The sequence below is a fragment of the Lepisosteus oculatus genome, chromosome 4 (assembly GCF_040954835.1).
Source record: "Lepisosteus oculatus isolate fLepOcu1 chromosome 4, fLepOcu1.hap2, whole genome shotgun sequence".
NCBI lineage: Eukaryota > Metazoa > Chordata > Actinopteri > Semionotiformes > Lepisosteidae > Lepisosteus > Lepisosteus oculatus.
Window position 1 is genome coordinate 8,442,264 of NC_090699.1, and position 22,983 is coordinate 8,465,246.

Consider the following 22,983-nt stretch of genomic DNA (forward strand, 5'->3'; position numbering starts at 1 on the left):
TACGTCTCATCCGAAGGACGGCGCCTGCTTACAGTCTAGTGTCCCCGTCACTGTACTGGGGCATCAGGACCCACATGGACTGCAGGGTGAGCGTCCCCCTGCTGTTCCCACTAACACCTCTTCCAGCAGCAACCTTAGTTTTTCCCAGGAGGTCTCCCATCCAGGTATATAGAAACCTCCGTGTGCATCTATAGTTTATTTTGAAATGGTCTCACAGAGAAAATTCAGGGGGGACAAACCACTTTAAAGATGAAAATGTCAGATGACCGACCACGAACCAATAACGAAAAACGAAATGCTACCAGTCTTCACATTTTTATTCTCGTCAAAAAAGAAAAGTTGCCATCCTCACAAATATGTACACTCCTCTGCCATTAAACAAGTGTAAAGAAAAAAAAGTACAGTAATATAATCGTTCGCCACTCGCCTCATGTCTACCAGCTGGGGGTTAATAGCGCTTGGGCAGCCTCTTCAAGCGCAGGAACTCGGATTGCTTAATAATAATAATAATGACACTTAAAAAAACCATTCGGCTCTTAAATGTTATTTTTTTCAATCAAAAAGACATATCAGACCAGTTATCGGTTAATAGAGCCTTTTTCTAAAGATATTAGCAGCTCCGACCTCGAAGCTGTGAGCTGTGTGAACGCTGCCGGCAGTCGGCGTGACGGGAGGGCTATGAAGGCCGAGGCGAGGCGCTTTCCAAATGCTCCTTCAAGCGCTCGCCGCCGTACTTCCCAGTTTAGAAGCACCGACACTTGAATTGTTCATACACACCTGTCAGTGTAATATTTTACTCCTCTCCTTGTCCACATGCCCTAACCAAATCACTATAATTCGACCGTTTACTAACTGCTGGCGTTCTGCGGGCGAATTTCAACCCCTTTTTCGACCGGTTCGACTGTCATTTCTCAAGTTTTTTTTTTCCCGTTGCCTTTCTGGATGTTTCACACAGGTTGAACTTTCTGTGAAGACCTGCGACGTCCATTCAGCGGTGGAGCGAACAGGAGAAATAGCTGAAAACACGCTCAATCACAACCCAAATAGCTGCGGGCGCAGCTCAAAACTCAGTTTTCGTCTGTGGTGTGCTTTGATTCCGCCTTCATCATTTTCCACAGGGCTCTAGAAACACCAAGTTCCATAAACTATAACTTCTAAAATCACGTCTTATGACGCTGCTTGGCCTTTCGGAATCCGCAAGGCTTTTTTTTTTTAATGTGGCCAAGCGCCATGTTCGTGTTCATAAATTGCGCTTGAAACTTCCACCTTGAACACCAATTTCGGAAAACGAGCAAAGCCGATACAATCATTTTGGGTGGAAGGATTCAGACTAGTAAGTAAAGAGGGAATCTAGCACTCTGATTCCAAAGAGCCCACAGCCAGCTTGGTGTTGGGGCCCACCAGGAAATCCCCAATTACTAAAGATAGTAAACAAATCAAGACAGCTTAATTCAAGACGTGATTTATTAATTTAATTAATTCCGGACATCATTTGAGACTAAAATCTAAGCATTCCAGCTCCCAAAGAACTGAAGCGTTTTTTTTTTCCCAATTGAACAGATTACTGCGGTCGATCCATCGATAACTAACAGGTTAATGTTAGTTGCCAGTATTTGAAAATGTGACCTACTAGATTACCTGGATTTGAGCTCCCCAAGGACCAGGGTTGGAGACCCCTGATTTAGAGTGACCCGTGAAATGAACTGGATTGGGGTTCTCCAGGCCTTGGGGGCAAGACCCCTATAGTACAGATATTTTAAACCGACAGCTTTATATGACTCCAATCTGGAAAGGTGTGTGTACTTCAGGAGTGCTGAATCATATGTTCTCCGAGAGGAAAGCTATATCTTTCCTGCTTATCGATGGCATACCATCACAGAGGCTGGTTGAAATTTATTTTTACACAAATATGAAGGCGGCAGTGGCGGCAGTTCTGATCAAGTAGTGCATTTTCCTAAGTAGTTCCATTTTTTTTTTTGGCATCCAGCTGGATTCTACTTTCAGATTAACAGCCCGGAGAATACAGAATTATCAGCACAGTGCTAGCGCCAAAATGAGGAGGAAAAAAAAAAAAAGGTTGATTCTGGTAGTTGAAAAACATTTTCAAACATTAGTGCTTTACTTCCTCTGCAAAAAAAAAAAACAATAGAAGTCGTTGAGAAACGGCCCACTCAAGGAAAGAAAATGACGTTAAAGTATTGCACCAACAGTTTCTCGCACGGTGAGTGAGGATTGCTGGGATAGCTTAGTGCCGCCACCTCTTTTTCCCCAAAACAACAACAAAACATTTTTTCCCCCCCAACACAAACATTGCCAGCTCCATCAAAGAAAAAAAAAAATCAAAGTCTCTGCTCACCCTACAAAGTCCTCTACTGTATACAGAAATCTAAAACCTCTTATTTTCCCCCCTCGATCTCGCTCAACTTGATTATTCAGTTCAGAGAGAGGATAAAACAAAAAAAAAACCCAAGACGTGATCTAGCCCCAGGCTGGAACGCGGCAGTAGTCCAACCTGCTGCTCAGTGGGATTTCTTCAGGCTACGTTCAGCCACGGCGTTGAGGAACGCTTCGCACAGATTAGATCTGGGGACGCAACTGCTGCAGGCTGTCTGTTCTAACCAGCTTCCCCCCCTTGCTGCAAAAACAAAAAGACTCAACTCTGGTGACAGTTCTCTGCCAGGGCAAGTGAGAGATGTATAGATGAATAAATCCTGCACACAGCATTTCTCGGAGGCTCCCGCCTCCTAGTCACGGACGCTAAGAGCGTAGCAGGTGGGTGAACGGCCCACTCTTGAGCGCCACACATGATCCAAAAACTCTTACTGTTATTGATACAAAAACTGTTCCGTTGCTGTCCAGAGTAAAACGGACACTGCTTTACAGGTTCGGACATGCATGGTCCAGGCCTGACAGACTTTATTTTCCTTTTACAAGAGATTTTCTTTTTGCCAATCCCTTCCACCCCCCCGTTAAATTAGATCAATGTGAGCCGCGGAGCAGAGCAGGAGAGACTTCTGGCATGGAGGCAAGGACAGTCACGACGGGTGGGGGAGGAGCCAAAGGGGAAGAGGCGGAGCCAGTGTAGGAGGGGTGGGCGGGGACATGAGAGAGGCACAGCTCTTTGTTGATTTTTTTTACATTTTCTTCAATTTCACCAATTCGTCGCAGTCGATTCAAACTTTTATCCCCCCTCCCCCCCCGCTCGTTTTTGGGTCACCTGGAGAATCGCTGGCCGACGGAAGAGGGGACTGGGGGGAGGCGGGTGGGAAGAAAATGCCAATTCCCCTTCCCAGCCAAGATTTCCAAAAACAAGCCGGTAGCTCTTCCAGTGGTTGCCTCTCCTGGCGGCAGACAGTCCATCCGTGCCCCGGAACAGGATGTAAAATGTGTTTTCTTGTCAAGAGTCCAGAGGGATGTGCCCTCTTGCCCGGTCTCCAATAGGGAATGGAAACTCTAGGTCTGGGCCTTTGCTGGAAAAGAGCACCCTTCCCAGGGGCCCTTCAGTAGGCCGCGCTGGCCGGCTCTCTGGAGTTGGTGAAGATGACGTCGGCCTTGGAGCTCACGAAGTACGTCACCAGCAGCGACAGGACGAGGACGACGATCCCCACGGACAGCGTCGTCATCTGCAAAACAGCGGACAGAGGCAGGATTCGGTGTTACCGCGATCGACTTTATTGTTTAGTTCGGAAACTAAACGCATGGGGGAAAAATGAACATCAAAACGACTACCCCCGAATATCAACCCCTAAACCCCTACCAGGAGCAAACCTCATTCCCCCCTCTTGGTGAGAATATGCTATGCCAAAAGACGGACAATCCCAGGGATCCACCAAATTCTCCTTTCAACATGGCAAAGCGTCGCCCGCAAAACGTCCGTTCTGAAACGGATTGCCGGCAGGTTCCCCAGCCCGGAGAGAAGTGAAGGTCTCGCCATCCTTACCTCCAGTTCCCGGCTGGCCACGAGGAAGATGCGCGCTTTGATGAGCTTCCACCTCGACTCCGTCCAGGTGGAGTAGGTCTGCGAGCCGTAATCCTTCAGCTCGAAGGCCGGGGAGACCGCTTTCGAGAGGCGGACTGCGGCCCGCACGCAATGCGGCACCGCATCGGTGGCGTTGGGAGGCACCGAGCCCTGGACCCAAAGGTATTCGTACAGCTGGGGAGCAAAAAAACAAAAAATCCTTACTGGAATGAAAAGTGGGAGGACTACTCAAATCTTCAGTCTATATCCTGTACTAAGTCCAGGCAGTAGATGTCCTCAGAATGAATGGTAGAACCGGAGCATTCAAGTGGACCCAACGTGGATATTTGCCAAAAAGCAGTTTTGCCAGTAGCTCTATCACCCTGCAGCTCACAGCTGGCTGCCGCACTGAAGCTGGCCAGTATCTGGATGGCAGACCTCCTGGGAAAGCTATGGTTGCTCCTGGAAGAGGTGTTAGTGGCGCCAGCAGGGGGTGCTCACCCTGTGGTCTTTGTGGGCCCCAATGCCTCAGTATAGTGACGGGGACACTATACTGTAAAAAAGGTGCCGTCCTTCAGATGAGACATAAAACAGAGGCAGAAGTCCTGACTCTCTGTGGTCTTTAAATATCCCAGGATATTTCTCGAAAAGAGCAGGGGTGTTACTCCTGTGTCTTGGACAAAGTTCCCCCTGACCTTTACCCATCATGGCCTCCTAATAATCCCCATCTCTGAACTGGCTTCATCACTCTGCTCTCCTCCCCACTGAGAGCTGGTGTGTGGTGAGAGTACTGGAGCATCATCCAGGTGGGGCTGTACACTAGTGGTGGTGGAGGGGGTCCCCATTACCTGTAAAGTGGGGTGTCCAGAAAAGCAATGAATTATTATTACCACTACTACTACTTTGGTAGGGGTGGCACGGTGGAGCAGTGGTTAGCATTGTTGCCTCACTTCGGCTGCTCATCTCATCATCCAGGTGGGGCTACGCATTGGCGTTGGAGGGGAGTTCCCATTACCAATAAGGCACTTGAAGTGGAGTGTCCAGAAAATAACCACATAAGTGTAGTGATTATTTACTAATAAAATCAAGAACAGGAGTCACTTAATTAGCCAAACGGCAGTGGGGAGTATGGGACAAGCTCACCAGCCATGTTGTTGAAGCAGATGCACTGGCTCATCTCATCGTAAGGAACGCCTGGATGAGAACTTTGCATCAATCTATCTGCCTAGACGGGCCAAATAGGTCTCCTCTCGTTTGTAACGTTTTGTATGCCTTCATACAACAGAAAGTCCTGTTGTAACTCCTTCTGACTGACGCTGCAAAGCTGCTGAAGTGAGAGGCCTCTGCATTTTCCAAGCCAAGTGTAGAGTTTATAATTGGTTATCCAATGAAACATTCATTCTATCTTACTCTTTCCAAACTAAGCTGGCACCGCATAATCATGTCACGCATAGCGTGACAATCAAAGCATTAGATCTTAACGCCGTGTTTCCCTTACTGGGAAAAGAACAAAAAACTTTTTTTTTTTAACAGCATCCTTTGCTGTGAAAGCAAACAAGCACGCAGAGTCGCCAAGTCAAGACGGAGAAGAGCGCGGCACTGCGATCCCCTGACCTCTTTGCTCTCTCCAGTCCCCTGCTCCGGGCTCTGGCACTGCTCCTTGGTGAGGTTGGTCACGGTGCCGGTGAGGTTGGCCAGCACATACTTCACCAGCTGTGTGGATCTCACCGGTGTGTTCACCGCCACATAGTACTGGGGAGCTCGGTCCTCTGGAACGCCATTTCGGTTTGGGAAGAAAAGAGGGGTGAAAAAAAAAAGGAACAGACTTGAGCAAGCCTCGTTCTCCACCGCTCTTGGGCGGAGTGGTGGCTCTCTGGCTAAGGATCTGTGCCCGTCACTTGAAGGTTGCCGGTTCAAATCCCGCAGCCGGCAGAGGAATCTTACTCCGTTGGGCCCCTGAGCAAGGCCCTTAACCCCAACTGCCCCAGGGGTGCTGTACAATGGCTGACCCTGTGCTCTGACCCCAAGCTTCTCTCCCTGTCTGTGTGTCTGTTTCTCATGGACAAAAGCTGGGGTCTGCGAAAAGACGAATTCCTAATGCAAGAAATTGTATAGGGCTAATAAAGCAACATTACATTATTATTATCATTATTCTCCGACTCTATCTAGAGAAGGAGCTTCTATCAGTAACATTCCCAGCAGTGAGGCATAACTGCGCCCAGCAGATGAGGAACATCACCAGCCAGGCACAGCTGCAAAAGGGAAGGTTTAAGATCCGTTTAGAGGAACAGTGATTTTAGGGACTGACTTTCAGCCTCTTCCAAAGGCTTCTTCAACATCCCCAAAACAAAACAAAGATTTTCTCTATTCGTTTTCATTTCACGTTACCCCAGATCCGAAATAAGGAGATCACAGCAAGCCCTGCAGTGATGCCCTGATCCCACAACCCTCTGATTCAAGCTTCTCAGCTTCTAAACACCTTTCTAACGGCGGCCCAGTTCAGGCCCTGATGTGGTGTCTCCTTTCAGCCGCTATATTTAATTGAACCATTAATTGAATTGACAGTTTGATTAAATCATACTTTTCTTATTTTCCCCTCTTAAGATTGCAGGTCATTTATGAAAAGGTAATATACCCACACAACACGTGGCACCTCTGGAACTGAAAACTCGGCACAAAGCTCCAATTGGTAAATGAAGTTAAATCTGGGGTTTAATGATCAAGAGCTTGAGAAGCTCTTGGATACAGACTGGGAACCCTGCTGGAGCAGTGAAATAAACTCTCTTACCCAGTATGTCAGAGGGCCGGTCAGGGCTGACCAGAGACCGGAACCATGAGTTGTTCGACTGAATGAGGAAGCCGTAGAGCATCTGGGTGACCTGTGACAACAAAAAAACAAGTTAAAAGCAGGCAGCAGACTGGATGTATCTGCTTGATTTCTTAATATAATTGAAATTGAACTCGACAGCTCTACCAATTAGCTATAGAGCCCTTTACAACACTATGCCACAGAGTGCTTTACAGAATAAACAGCAGCTGTTGAGCATGTGGACATAGAGGAGAGGAAAACCCCCCCTATGGGAGAAGGGAAAGCTCTGGGGGTCCCAGGCCTGATAGTTACCCCCACTTCCAGCCAATGTGTTTCTGGCACCATTATCAGATGCATTCCTACAGGGGGAAACCGTGAAAGGTAATCAGCTCTTGTGATACTCCACATGAGAGTAATGGAGAGGCTGCTGGTGGAACACGTCAATGAAGCTAAATCCATATCCTGCCCTTTAATTTTAGGCCATGTCTTCTGTAAAGAAAAACTCCTTAAATCCTAGGTTGAGACAACATGATGACATTTTACTACAAGAAAGATGTCGGCAACAACAGTCCCACAAAGCCAGGTCTTTTGAGGTTCTTTCCTCAGCATTACAGTATCGTACTCGCATGTCCGAAGCTTTAAAGGACAAAGAACACACCATTTGCATATTTGAGGGATTTCACATGAAGCTAGGTAAAGAGCTAAGATTCTTACAGAAAAACAGATTGGCCCGAACAAAAACAAATATAGGTTTAAGAATTAAGCTCCAAGATTGGACATATTTAAGGAAATCCGTCTCTTCGGGTTCCGCCCCAACTCACAGTTTTGGGATCAGCCTGGATGTTGGACAGGTCCGCGTCCGAGCCGCCAGCATGCTTGTAGAGAGCCCGGGCAACAACGGTGGCCACCTCGGACAAGGCCTGACGAGACAGAGACAAAGTTAGCGTCCTCCGAGGGCGGACACCTGGACAGGGTGCTTCCAGCCCGTTTCGTGGGGCCCGCCTCCCGCCACGACGCTCTCCCGCGAGGCCGACGGGCTGAGGGAATTGTTAAACTTAAGAATTCGGCTTGATACAACCCCCGCCGAGATGCACACATGAGACACAGCAAGAAGATGCCAGCGGTCAAGTCCTTTCCCAACTCGCTGCTCCCAGGAAGAGGCAGACGTCTATCTGTTCCCCTGTACTTTCTCACACTGAGGTTCGAGAGCCCCTGCTTGGCAACGGGCTATGCGCACCTTGTTGTGGCACAATGCAGGACATAGAAACTGTCTCGAGTGCCCTTAAAGATGATTATTAGAGCGCACATCAGGAAATCTGGATCTGCTCTGCTTCTTTGAGGGAGAAACCCCTTCAAGGGCCCTTCAAGAAAATTACAGGGGCACACATCAGGAATCTGGATCTGCTTCTCTGAGGACTCCTAAAGTAGATTACTGGGGCGCACATCAGGAATCTGGATCAGCCTCTCCGAGGACCCTTGAAGACGACTGTTGGGGCGCACATCAGGAATCTGGATCTGCCTCTCTGAGGACCCTTGAAGAAGATTACTGGGGCGCACATCAGGAATCTGGATCTGCCTCTCCGAGGACTCTTAAAGAAGATTACTGGGGCGCACACCAGGAATCTGGATCTGCCTCTCCGAGGACTCTTACAGAAGATTACTGGGGTGCACATAAGGAATCTGCATCGGCTTCTCCCAAAGTCCTGGCGGAACAGAGCAGGCTTCCCATGGAGTCAGGGTCATTACCTGGGCTGTGTCGGTGACAAATTCCAGCTGCTGCTCTGGCGTCATCCCACTGGGGTATTTCAGGCGCAGGTTGTCCGCCGTGTCGTACGAGCTCTCGTGGTACCTGCGGGGGGGGGGGAGGTGGAAACAGGGGGGTTCACTCCTGCACCAGCGGGGCCATGGCCCCACGGGCAAGTCGCACAGCGGGGAATTTCGTGGGGAAGAGGCAGGGATGAGCTCTGGCGCTCCGGTCAGGGTGAGAATCTCGGGAGGGGGCGCGAGAAAGGCTGCACATTGGAACATCCCATAAATAACCCGATGTCTGCAGGAGAGTGGCAATCAAGGGATCGCCGTTCCGTCGCGGCTGTGTTTTCTTGCCAATCAAATATTTTGATACCTGTATATCTCTCGCTTAAGAGTTTTCATTGGTTACAATTTGGGAGCATAAGCTGCCGAAAGGCTCGGTGACTCCGTCTGGGACTCCTAATGGTGGACATCTAGCTGAAGACCACATTGCGCCACAGAATCGCTCCCATTGCCCGAAAACTGGGAACTGCAGCCTGAAGGCTAAGGTGTGCGTAGGCTGAAAACTCTGCACAAACTGTGCCCTTGGAAGGACCAGTAATTCCAGAGTTTTTGTTATTGGACCCGGTTGCCTTGTACAGAAATGAACTGCCCTGTGGTTGACGTGTCATCCCTTCTGTTTCTGTTCGCTTTGGTTTTCGATGGGTGAAGAGAACAGCCCAGATTATGGAAAACGTAAGAATCCAGAGAGCGAGCCCCCCAACAGATCACTGCAGATGATCTGCAATGGTGGATCAAATAAAGCCGAGCTCTGTAAAATGCTAACTGGTACTCCACCTCCCATGACGGTGGGTAGTGTATGAACATCCACCTTCCGCGCGAGGAAAGTGACCCACACCCAATCCGGCTGCTTATCGCAGCCGAGGCCCTGCCCACTCACTTGTTCCTGAAAGCGGATTGGTAGTCGGTGAGGACGACCCCTGGGATTGGGCGAACCATGAGGAACCTTTGGAAGGAAGAAGGAGGGAGGGGCTGCGAGACGTCGGGCTGCATCAGGGTGACGTTGAGGCCCGTGCTGGAGCTGCTCAGAGACGACATCAGCTTCTTAACCTGGAGAGGACATTGAATGACTTCAGAGAGGCTCAATATCCCAGAATGCCTGTCTGTCCAGACAAACATCAAGCTGACACAGTGCGAGGAAGGTTCCTAATCACAACCAAGTTGTCCAAAGTGGCAGAAGGTAACAATTGCCTATACTTAATTACTTAATAGACCCTAGATCCTGAGACCACTTCAGGATTTAAGGGATCAGCTAGGACAAAGGCCTGCAATGGAAAGAAACAGGTGGTACATATCTGACGTGTATCAGTTTAAAAAAAATAAACCATCCTGGTTTTCAATCTTCACACTCCTGCTGCTTTTCACTGCAGCGGAGGTTTTGACATGAATCGTTCCTTAACTGAATGATCGAGTCTCTCTGGGCAAAAGTTTAGCTCTTCTGCTGAAAGGTTGGAGATTTTAGATTACTTGAGAAAGGCGATAGTTAGGAGCCAGACCTCCTTCACGTTTAGGAGGTGAAAACAACCGAAGGGCGATCCCTATTATTAGGTGTGATAACCCTTCTTGAATGGGGTGCCCGTGTGAAACAGAGAACCAGGATTGGGAACCCCAGTCTTTGCGTCATGCTGCATCAGGGTCCCATTCACAGCCTGACCACAGTCTTCATCTCCTGAGGGGTCTTACCTCTTCACTGATGCTGCTGTTCTTCTGGGAGACGGGATCGCTGTGAACCCAGAGCTCGGACCCGCTCCGGAGACCCACCTGGCCGAGAGAGCACACAGGCGCCGAGACGCCGGAGGCATGAGGCACAAGACAACAAAACAACAAACAGCGCCATCCTGAGCGACTCGTGTTTATACAGCAGGGTACTTGACTAACGATTCAGGCCGAGGACCTCGCTCAAGGTGTACAACAACGGGGTCTCACCCAGGATTTGAACCCACAACCTTCTGGTTACACAACCCTTACCACTGCTCCTCACTGCCATTCAAGCTGTATTAAATTCAGCCCAGGGCCCAGCGATATTTTTATTCTTTGATCCTGGACCAATGGAAAAGGCCTCAGGAACCCAAAAGCTCCACAAAGCATGATATGTATTTAACAATTCACTATTTCACTTGCCACGGTAAGAGTATGAGCCACAGGCTGGAGCTCACCAGAGGTTACCCTTAAATATCTTCAACAGCAGAGAAAAAACAAACCCGTCTGCTGCAGTTCTAGCATTCTTAATGGGGAACAAATTGTACACATGATCAATACAGAGCTTCATGTTCCCACCATGGCGTCTGCTAAAAGCATTCAAACAAGTTGAGAAATATACCAGCAGCCCTACCACCCTGCAGCTCACAGCTGGCAGCCCCACTGGAGCTCAGCAGGCGTGAGCCTGGTCAGTACCTGGATGGGAGACTCCTGGGAAAGCTCAGGTTGCTGTCTGAAGAGGTGTGAGTGAGGCCAGCAGGGGGCGCTCACCCTGTGGTCTGTGTGGGTCCTAATGCCCCAGTACAGTGATGAAGACACTACACTGCAAAAAGGCGCCATCCTTCAGATGGGACATAAAACCGAGGTCCTGATTATCTGTCGGCAATAAAAATCCCAGGGTGTTTCTTCACCTTTCTTGTTACCCCAGTATTCTGGCCAGATGTCCCTCTGGCCTTTACCCATCACGGCCTCCTAATAATCTCCATGATGCTCCTGTACTCTCCCCACACACCGGCTCTCAGTGGGGAGGAGAGCACAGTGATGAAGCACTATAGAAGTGTAAGGAATTTTTAAACTATTATACTGAGAAGGGATATCTCAGGAACAGACAAATCTCATAATATTTAGGCCAAGCATTTGTACGTTTAGGTTAAAAGCTTCCGCGCATGCCGCGCCACGCGTTAACACCGTACCTGTCCGATCTCCACCACGGAGTCCACGTTGTCCAGGCCGACAGGGAACTTCCCGTTCTGCATGTCGTACACCATCCGAGAGCTGCCGATGTAATCAAACGTCTCCTGGAAGAGAAGAGACCAGCGAGGATACCCCAGTGAGGAGCTGCCAGCCGGGATTCTGATGCCGTGAAACCGCCACTGTTGACGACCCCGTTCTTTCGCGCCCCCCGACATCTCAAGGAGCATTCGGAGAGACCGCGGCCGCAATCCCGCCCAGCGGACCCGCGCGCCTGACCGTCGCGGTTCCGCACGGGCTCATCCCCTCGCCGCCCCACCCCGCCGGTTCGTCACCGCAACACCTGGGCCGCGAACCCAGCTCTCCCTGGCGAACCAGCCAAGTGAGCCAAAAGAGACCTCCCCCAGCCCAGGCGGCTGAGGTCCCTGCTACCCGCGGATGGGCCAGGCAGGCCAGGAGGCGGACGGCCGACTCACCCCCTGAAAGAAGGCGAAGAGGATGTTCTTGGGCAGCAGGGTGGCGGACGTCTCGTTGACGCTGGCCAAGGCCTGGGCCACAGCCAGGAGGGTGACGAACCCCGACACGGTGCTCTCCCCACCGGGGGCCACCTCCCAGAAGAACGACCGGCTGTCCAGCTGCATCAAGATCATTCGAGTTAAACAAGATTTCTGTGCACGACTGATGGATTAGTAGTGCCTTAGCCCTAACAACGAGCAATTCATTGACACAAGTTTACGACAATGAATTACTGTTGGTATAGAGACTCCTCCCTGTTTCTCATACTGGGCTGACAGCTCTATTGGGCTCCCTGCCCCCTCCCCCATCTTGTGCTAGGAGAGACAGCTGTTATAGCTGGGGATCTGTGATGAAGGATACAACTTCATCGCCATCCAGCAAAGACACCTTAATTGTCACCATATGTGTTTACTTAGAGATACAGCCAGATAAGGCAACCTAGAATTACCCCAAGAGGCACGAGATTGCCAGACTGCACATGGTTACATCAAAGATCCCATCCAAGAAGCATTTTTTTCCCCTAACTTCTAAGCACCCTGCTCCGGCAAAACATATAATCAGGTGGAAATACAGCCTGAAGGCAAAAAAAACAAAACAAATACAGGGCCTTAGGCTATGCATCAAGTTTAAATTGATGTATTTGTTGCACAGGATATTATTATTCCCATTTTATGCTATGATTGGCACTGTGGTGCTAGTACTGCCTCCCAACTCATGGGACTTGGGTTCGAGTCTGGGCTCCTCCACGTGTAACCTCTCATGTCCTTCGATCTTGAATTTATCATTAAAATTAAGACCGTGAGCCTGCTCATACGTGTGTGGTGGTGAATGTCAAACATGCACATGGGGATACACCCCCCCCCTTCACCACCAGTCCCCTTCGGCCGTGCCCACTCACCCTGGCGGCTGCCACGATGACCCGGTCTCCTGGCTCCACCCGCCCGGAAGTGTTGATGGGCCTGACGGAGCTCCAGACGTTGTAGTCGCTCAGGGGGTCGCACACCATATCTGCAACGGCACGAGTGACAGGGGGTCACACTCCCGGCCCCCGCCGGTATTCCACTCCATCGCCAGCGTGGTTATGGATCTGACCAAAATTTGGCACCGAGCTGCCAAACTGCCCGTTGTGGCTCTTTCGGGGTTTTCACTACCCCCCCCCCCCCCACCCCCCTTCATTGGACTGTCCCGTGACCTCTGCCCTTTCCCATGAGCAAGCTCACCATTTCCTCTTCCTCTCCTACAAAATGGATTGAAAGCCTGTATTCTATCCCTCTGTGCTCACGCCCATGTCTCTCTCAGGCATACCACCTACAGTGCCTCATGAAAGTACTCCGATCCTCTAAAAGTTTTCAAATATTTCTGGCTGACAGATGATAATTGCACTCTTCCCTATCAGTATTTGTATTGCAAAACTCACATGCTCAAACTGATTTTTTTTTAAAACAAAATTATTTGCCAGCACATGTCTGAAAGAGAGACAAAAACTGAAATATACAAGAACTCAGACCCCCGTGCTCTGGATTAAAATTAAAATTTGAAAATTGAAAACCGTCTGTTTCAGCCTGTTAGTTTGCAGTAAAAACACTGGTAGGAAAAAGAAGCGTGGGTATCATTTGTCATTCAGCAACATTTGAAAACTACAGGAAATAGTTTGTCTTTTCACAACACAATCCCTAGGAAACACCCGAGCTCGCCTCAATATGCAAAACTTTGGCCTGCTTTTCCCCATTTTTTCATACTCCAGAAACTTCTCATTAAAAAAAAAAGTTTCCACAGCTAACATCTAAAAAAAACAGACAACTCTGTTGTGGGGAAAACGACAAGGGAACATTTTGTGCTGCGGAGCAGACAGCAAATACCCAAAAGTGTCTGAACTGCTTCTCCTTTTAACACTGTCGGGTCCTAAAAAAACAAAATTACTGCAGGTGCCCCAAGAAAAGTGGAAGCAAAAGAAGTCACCGCTAGCAGGTGCTTTATCCTGTAAAGTCCTATATTAGAATTACTCTTGTACTTATAAACCTGTAGCCAATTGCTCCCCCTTGTGGATGTTTCCTCCATTTACCAGGTCCCGAGATCTTCGGGCCTACAGCTGTAAGATTTCTGTATTGGCCATATACAATTTCTTGCATTAGGAATTTGTCTTTTCACATACCCCAACTTGCTCTCCATCAGACACAGACAGGAGAGAAGCCTGGGGTCAGAGCGCAGGGTCAGCCATTTATACGGCGCCCCTGAAGCAGTTGGGGTTAAGGGCCTTGCTCAGGGGCCCAAGGGAGTAGGATTCCTCTGCCGGCCGCGGGATACGAACCGGCAACCTTCCAGCCACAGACGCAGATCCTGAGCCACAGCACCACCACCGCAACACTAGTAAGCACTAGCCTAAACACTGGGGTTGGGCACCACAGGGCCTGGTTACAAACAAATCCCCTGTTTAGCCTTCCAAAATGGTCAAAATCTTTGTGCAGCATCCCTAAAATCAAGGAACCCTTGATTTGCACTCCCCCTGAACAAACAGCTTAAGTTACCTTTCCTCTTGAGTTCCTGTCAGCAATGCAGTGGCCAGTGACGTAAAAACGTATTGAAAATGAAACAATGGATACAGATACAGATACCTCTTCCCACAATCATTGGATGACTAGGTTTTCTGCATATTCCATCTGTGTAGCATCTTTAAGTCTAATGAATAATAACTGCAGAGGCAGTCGTGGTTTACATGTTGACTTGTGTATTGTCTACTGTTTGCTTGTATATTGTCTCAATGCACCGCCTGCACTCGAGAGACAATCGAGAGACTTTCTGTAAGTAAGAACTCCATGGTACCAGTACATGCACCGGTTACATATGGCAATAAAGTTCTAGTTCAAGGATGCGACAGGAAACCTGTGCATCCCGTAGATCAGGGAAAACACACCCATCCAGCCATTTTCTAACCCACTTTAGGGGCGCAGAGGAGCCAGAGTCTATCCCAGCAAGCAATGGGGGCGCAAGGCAGGTTACACCCTGGATGGGACGCCAGGCCATCGCAGGGTACACAGAGACACACTCCCACCAGGGCCAGTCTTCCCACAAGCCAATGAACCTACCAGTCTGTTTTTGGACTGTAGGAAGGACCGGAGCACCCAGAGGAACCCACACAGATACCACCCAGGAAACTGAACCCAGGGCCCCTAGCACTGCAAAGCAGCAACGCTCAGCGCTGTGCCACCAAAGAGGTATCCATACCTGCTGCTTAATATCAAATAGTTTTGTATGCCATTGGCTGCTGAATCGCAGGCCCTTCTTCTACGAATCAGACCTCATACGCCAGCTGTAGGAGAATCGGGGCTCTTTCCCGTGGATTCTCCCCAGAACAGCTGCCGCACCCATCAAGAAAGTCGGCCCTTTCCACCAGAGAGTCAAGGTTTCGGCCCCGCCCCCGACCCCCGCGAAGCACCTGGGTTCATGCTGAAGCTGGTCTGGAGGTTGTTGCGCCTCATGCAGGTGACGGTGTCGGTGACGGCGTGCATGTGGGAGTAGAGCTGCATGGCGCACAGGGGGAACTGGGGCGCCGTGCCGTTCGCTGCCACGTTGTGGTCCCGGAAACACTGCAATGCCAACGTCAAGAGAGACGTCAACGGCCGGGGAGCCGAGCATGCTGGGATTGCTCCCCCCCCCCCCAAAAAAGGCAGCACTCACATCTCCCATCTGCCCCGGCCGACGTGAGATTCTACAGGGCCAGACAGCTGAGAGCAGCCGATGCGGTTACGTTTCAAGATCGAGAAAAGATTACAATACCGGAGAACAGAGAGCGCGAGAGAAGGCAGTAAAGGTGTTCTGAACCCATCTTCTGCAATGCCTCTTTATCACATAACTAATCTGGGAATCCAGGATGGTTTTGATTTGAGCAGAAATAAAAATGACATCCCAAGAAACCTCAGCTCCTACTCTCGAGCGACTAACAGGAGGTGGACCTTTCAATCCCATCTTCTGCCAAGGATTCTGGGATGCTCCCGCCCCCCTCCCCTCTGGACCGAGCAGCAGGCTCACCTTCTTGACGACGGCCGTCTCGTTGTCATCGTGCAGCATGAAGACGGGGAACGGGAAGTCCTCGTATGACAGGCCGTTGCCCAGGGGGTTCCAGACGGTCTGATTGCAGTGCGCCAACTCCGGCCCGTACTTCTCCGAGTACACCCCTGAACGGCAGGCCGCCGGAGACAGAACGCCAACGTTAGTACCGCCCGAACCGCGCCTGCTCCGGGCCGGGGGACCGACGGAAGGGAAGGGACACGGCGGCTCCTACCGGTGGCCTCGTTGGGGCACTTGTGGTGAGGGGAGAACCCTGCCGCGGGGCCGGCTTTCGGGGTAACCACGGCGACGCCCGCCACGCGGGAGGAGCCCTTCATCTTCATCATGACGTCCCTGCGGGAGAAACAGGCAGGGGGAAAGGGAGGGGAGGAGGAGGAGGGAGGGCCCCGTTCAGCTCTTTCACTCGACTCGGAAAGTTGCAAGGATGCAACACGAGACATCCCAGGGATTTTCCCCAGCAGCACTCATTCTGCTAATCCTAAATCTTACAACATCCCAGGGATTGCAGACCCAAATGCCTGCATCCAGGATTGTGATCCCCTTGGCACCTAAACCATTAATAATCACAGAGGGCCCAGATTTAAACTAAACATCTAGATGGCTGCAAGAGGAAAAAAAAACAGTCTTATATTTTGCCCGAGTCTCCTTGTTTCTTGTACAAGCTCTTGCCTTTACCAATCACGGTCTCCTCATAACCCCCTCTCTGAACTGGCTTCATCACTCTGCTCTCCTCCCCACTGAGAGCTGGTGTGTGGTGAGAGTACTGGAGCATCATCCAGGTGGGGCTGCACACTGGTGGTGGTGGAGGGGATCCCCATTACCTGTAAAGCTCTTTGGGTGGAGTGTCCAGAAAAGCGCTATATAAGTGTAAGGAATTATTAATATTTTATTAATATGATCACCCAATGGTTCAAATCTCTGTTGCTATGCATTTTTTGCGATTACTAGCCATGCCCAAGCCTGGATCAGAACAAACTGATCGGTGGGACCAGATCTAGGAAGGGACTGACCCGTTCAACCTGATGAAATAATAAACTGGATGCATTTCAGTTAAGTAGTTATAAATTTCAGAAAAAAAAACACAAGAGGCCTGAAGCAGGAGAGGAGCATCACTGGGAAAGAAGGAAGAGACGGAGCCGGAGTGTGGGGAGGGTGGACTCGTACCTGGTGAACAGGTGCGCCTCCAGCAGGACCATGTAAGGCGGGTTGGGCCCACTGGCCAGGACCCAGTTCAGATCCGATTCAGCCTCCACCACATGGATCACACCGGTGTCGCCCGAGATGGAGGCTGACGGACAGGGAAGGAGAGAAGTCTCAGAACTAGTCTTATCCACCCTTGTCATCGGCATCGAACGCAAGGCGAACTATATAGGCAGCCGCCAGCACCAGCCACCTGACGAACAACTGGGCGACTTGTGTTCAAGGGGGGCTGCCACCCCAGTTTCTCGAACTGGTTATTAAATCTTGGTAAGGAAATAAATTCCTTGACCATACAGAAACAGATGTACAGATTCCAAATGAAAAATAAAATCGTGAAAGTAGTGCAAGTCGCCGGGCGAGAGCGACAATTCACTAGAATTGTGACGTGAAGCGGCCCTTCCTGCTCACTAGTCACTGTAATAATTATTGTAATGTGATGTACGAGTGAATAAGTCCAGGTTGTGCAGCAGACATTTCACAGCAGAAATGTTCCAATGTGACCTGCAGGCAGAGTTGACTAGGAAGTAGTATTTGTTGGCAAAACCGTCTCAAAGTCGAGAGCAATGTTTCTGCTGGCTTAAAAGAGATGGATTCACAAGCCTGCTTGTTTACAGTGCAAGAGGGCTGCTTCACCTCACCAGACGTTTCGGTGCCTTGTTCTGAATCGCAGAACATGACGCTGCTCACACGTGGAAATGCTGTCTATTTTGCGATGTGAATTGGAGGTTTTACAAGTTACCGTGTACCGTTTACTCTTACGGTGGTTTGAAAGGCACCCATTGGATTCTTTCCAACCCCGAAACAGGAAAGCGGCGTTGCAGCTCCCCTTGAAACCCACGCCGTGTAGACTGACCCACCTCAAGCCCGAACCTGCCCAGAGTCAGATCACTCCACTCCGCTTGACAGACTCCTACCGGCAGATCGGCTCGGCTGACTTGCACGAAATTTGACTTGCGCAACGGTTTCCCGGATGAACCTCTTGCGATTCCCCCCCCCCCCCCCGAGAGCCATGCACGTTCACGGTTTCGCTCACTTTTACTCAGTTTTACGGTAGCAGGTTCCTACCCTGACCTATTCTCTACACTCCTAGGAGCGCATCGAGCAATATATTGAACGCACTTGCATCCAGCAAGCAAATGAGAAGACAGACGTCAGTCATGGATTAAACAGACTCTGCAGCAATAAAAAGAAAAACCCCAGGATTTAGGTAGTGGACGTTATTTAGTTTAAATACATCAGTTCCAACATCCATATCCATAAAGATGTCCACAAGCTGGAATTAGCTTGGATTGAATTCCAGGCCATTTTAAGTCAAGTGGAAGGGCCAGAGACCGAATTTTATACAGCGACCTGGAGTTTATACAGCGCAAACCGTGGCATACCCTGACCCCCCCCCCCACCTACTACCGGAGGTGCCAGCCCCCGCCATCTTCCTCCCACCACCCTCGCCCACCCGCCAGCCCCCGCCAACCGCTACTCACACTGGCAGCCGATCTGGTGGGTGGAGTTGAGCAGGCGCACGCAGGGGGCCGTGTTGTTCAGGAGCACGTAGATCTTCTGCTCCACCGAGTTGGCCAGGGTCCCCGCTGGGGAAGAGAAAGAGAGAGCCGCCGTTATCATCATCATCATCATCAGCAGCAGCAGCAGCGCCACCACTAGGGGCCCAAGCGGCTTTGCTAGTGGAACCAATACAGATCCCAACGCCGCCGAGCTCCGCGTCCTGGCTGGAGGAGGGGTTGGGGGGGCGAAACAGGTCGCAGACTTCGAGCGCTTGCTGCACATAAGAGGGACACGACCAAATACCAACGTTCCATCATCAGACTACCTTCTGCAACAGTTGTGGGAAAGCTAGTTAATGGTTTCTTCTTCTCCCGAACCCGAACTGATTACTCTAACACCCTGCTTGCTGGGGTACCTAAATCCACACTGAATCAACTTCAGTATGTATTGAATTGGGCAGCCGGAATCCTGACCAGGTCCTGTGCAAGTGATCACATCACTCCTGTCCTGGAGTCCATGCACTGGCTCCCTGTCAGTTTTCGTGTGGACTTCAAAATCCTCATGCTCACCTATAAGGCTCTGCGTGGCTTGGCACCTCAGTACCTGTCTGAGCTGCTATCGTCCTACTCCGCACCTCGCAACCTTCACTCTTCTAATTCTGGTCTCCTGTCTGTACACCAAGCCAGTCTACATTGTATGGGCAACAGGGCCTTCTCCTGTTATGCCTCAAAGCTCTGGAACTCTATTCCTAAGGATATCAGAGAGCCACCTTGTCTAAACTCCTCAAATCTAGACTCAAAACCTTCTTTCTTGAGAAGGACTTTTATTGAACTGGTTCTATGTCTGCCCCTTTACGTTCCCACTGTATTCCAAACCCTTATTGTAATTGTTAAAATCCTGCTGTATCCTCTCATTGTGTGCTTTTTTCATAGCGTGATGCGCTTTGAGAAATCACTTCTAATAGCGCTATATAACAAAGTTTATTGTTATTATTCATCCATCTATTTTCTAACATCTTCATCCAATACAGGACGCCAGTCCATCACAGGGTACACACAAATACACACACACACACACTCACACCTGGGCCAGTCTTCCAACTAACCTACCAGCATGTGTTTGGACAGTGGGAGGAAATGTGAACAGACAGCACCCCAGGTCTTGAATTGTACTGGTTGTTGACTATTTATTCCCAACACAACCCATCTTCCCAGTCTCATACTGAAACCATAGGACCATTCTCGTGTACTGATTTACAAGAGGGACGGTGAGCTCTTTATAAATAAAAGATGAACGTAACGAGAGAGATTCTCGCCATCGCTCCAACTACGGTGCTTGCTATGTAATGACAGCCAGAATCACCCTACATTTGCTTAACGCTTTTAAAACAAAGCATTTCACATAGATTGAAGCAAGGTACATAAATTAAACTCGCCGCTGAAAAAGAGGACACTGAGAGCGCCTTATTTCAATGCGACATCTTTTATTTAAGTATACAACCACCTCGGAAATAATGATTGGTTTGTTTGTTTGTTTGTTTTTGTAATGTTTGGATGAGCAGAACACTGCGAGAATTCGCCCGGTACTGCTACAATACTGCTACTGAAATTCGGGAACAGGTTCTCATGAGGCTCCGAGTTCGGGTTTGACACACAAACCCCGAGGTTTGCGTATGACTAAATCATATGACCACCAGCAGCAAGTGAGCCGGAGACATCGCCTCTGCTAAGACACAAAAAAACGCGTTTAATTGAAATAAACGACCACATAAAATAAACGCGGATACGACCAGGCATCTGTCCGAACTGAAGTACCGGGTGACCGAGAAACCAACACTGACCGCCCTGCCTATGTGAAGTCTCTCCGGGTTAACACGGGCATGCAGCACGGATTTTAAACAAGTCTGATTTCCTGGTGTCTGGGGGAATGGACTCTAGGGATACACTCAGGGGTTATTAGTAGCAAGTAACTTTATTTCTGTAACAACAGTTGCTCAGCTTCGCACTAAACCTCGGTTGCGATAAATTCGGTATCGCTTATTTGTCGATGTATTAAAGTATACTTTTGTTTAAACTGTCTTGATTCACCTGTACAGAGACAAATGCACAATTTCTTTGGGAAAAACAAAATCTGACCCAAAGCTTCCTACTTCATTTCGCTTTCCAGTCTTTGGTCGACACTGCAGACCGCAGTTGATGCAGCTTACCTGAATTTAAAACGCAGACTACGATCAGAAATAAAATCCACTGTCGTAAGGAAGAAGCCATCTTCCTGATTTTTCGGACCATCAAACAATACACTCACAGGAAACACCAAACCTCCGACAGAGAAGGATGGGCGATCGCCTTTCCTTGTCATAGAAACGCGACGGAGGTGCTTTCCAGACCTCAGTAAAATGGCGGCACTCGCGAGACATCTGTACCCGCAGAACTTGACCTTACCAATATGTCAACTGGCTGGCACTATGTGTCCGGAACACTGAATGTATTTGGTATTTGGAGGTATTTAGGTAGGTCTTACAATAGTGGAATTTAATATATAAACATGATTTTCACTACATAAATATTATATTCTTGCAAACATGGTATAATAATAAGATTTGGTTAGATTAGTCAGATTATAGTTAAATAATTAGTATTGATGAGATGATTATATGTATTATTATTAGTTTATTATCAATTGTTAATTGTTAAGTAATTAACTGTTAATTAATTGATTGATAAACAAAGAGAGTATTCCTTTTTGACTTATGCTTCTTTTTTGGATAGATTCCAGTTACACCCAGGAATATTGTAACGCTTACGGCCGACAAGCACTGTGTGTAAGAGCCGGCGTACCAGAGCGGGTGACGTCACCGCCCTTCCCTGTGATAGCAGGACCACAGCTTCTGGGCTGTGGAGAGATCTCTCTTTAGCTCACGGGGCTAGGTCGCTGCAGAGAGACGCGGAAGTCCCGGGTTCGAGCCACCTATACTTTGGGCCGACCAGATGCGGCAAGGGCGCCCGCCTGAGCCCCCGTTGCGTTACAATATGTTATTCCTGAGAAAGTGGTGAGTTTGTTCAAAGGTAATCGTAACTGTCATTATTGACCTTCCGGCTTTTACAGTGAATCTGTTCTTCAATGGTGTGGAGATAAAAGATAAAAAAAATGCAATAATAACTCCTTAAGGAATCCATTTAAACCCTGCTTCACTCCTCTCTGCATATCCGTCTGGAATTCAAGTAGGGAGCTGTGTCAGCTGGAGAAGAATATGTGAAGGTTTTATTCCATGCTGAAAAAGAAGAGATACATGTGTTCAGCATGGAATAAACCTTTACCCATCCTTCTGTTTGAAAATATGACCTAGAAAATTAGTTTGGACAACCGCTGACAGATACTTCCTTCCTAACAAGATTAAAGAAATACAATTTGACACTTTTTCTGAGGTTGAACTAACACTTAAATAGATTCAGAAAAGAAACTGAAGCATTTATTTGTCAAATTAATATATATATATAAACAACTTTGTTTTGGATAGACTTGTGAAACATTATATGTAAGCTTTTAGATATGAATCTTAGAATTAAGGAGTTTGATATTAGGTTATACTTTGCAAGATGCAATATGGAAAATTAACCTTTTATTTAGAAGTAATATGTTAGTGCTGCTGGGTAAATCTCACATTTACAAGACAAAATGGTCTAAAGTAATTTCCTCTATAATGCTTATATGGAAGAAATTCAGTATTACTTCAATACCATTCAAAATTGAAAAACAACAAGGCAAAAAATACAGGTGATGTAAGTAAATATATAACATGGTGTTCAGATTTGTAATTACCTCTGGCAGCATATTGTTCTGTGGTTTTATTGATCAGTTGTCTTTTGCACACACCTTTTCACTTTTGTTTGTATTATTTGATGTTCAATAAAATGTTGACAAAACACAAAGATTCTCCCTACAGTGTTCATAATGAATAAATAATGGGTCATTTATAATTATTGATAGTGGGTTGCAATTACCTCCACAAAACACAATGCTCACACCCAAAGAAGGCTCCACAGCCGAAACTTTGTGTTTCCTTTCTTCTCTTTTCAGCAGAAATAAACTTTTTACTTGTTCCTTTATGGTCCCGTACTACTCCTTCTTTAAATGTTTATTCGATGGAAATGCGATATTACTTACTGTACACTCCATGAAAAACATGAACAATAAAAAGCCATCTTATCTTGTTCAGAGTTTTAAATATCTCAGGAAA

At 48.5% G+C, this 22,983-nt stretch overlaps 1 protein-coding gene across 1 annotated transcript; it reads right to left on the minus strand.

Annotated features, from left to right (window-relative positions):
* Nucleotides 1–299: 299 nt before the first annotated feature.
* ncstn (nicastrin) lies at nucleotides 300–21,098 on the minus strand. The gene is made up of 17 exons (XM_069188511.1): nucleotides 20,953–21,098; nucleotides 18,728–18,832; nucleotides 17,211–17,334; nucleotides 16,261–16,379; nucleotides 16,008–16,153; nucleotides 15,415–15,565; nucleotides 12,880–12,989; nucleotides 11,942–12,100; nucleotides 11,468–11,572; nucleotides 10,260–10,337; nucleotides 9,457–9,626; nucleotides 8,514–8,616; nucleotides 7,589–7,687; nucleotides 6,747–6,837; nucleotides 5,573–5,727; nucleotides 3,941–4,153; nucleotides 300–3,623 (listed from the first exon to the last, which is right to left on the minus strand). Exons 1-17 carry the CDS (start codon nucleotides 21,032–21,034, stop codon nucleotides 3,501–3,503), a joined length of 2,133 nt encoding a protein of 710 aa, XP_069044612.1. The 5' UTR covers nucleotides 21,035–21,098; the 3' UTR covers nucleotides 300–3,500.
* Between the last annotated feature and the right edge of the window lie 1,885 nt (nucleotides 21,099–22,983).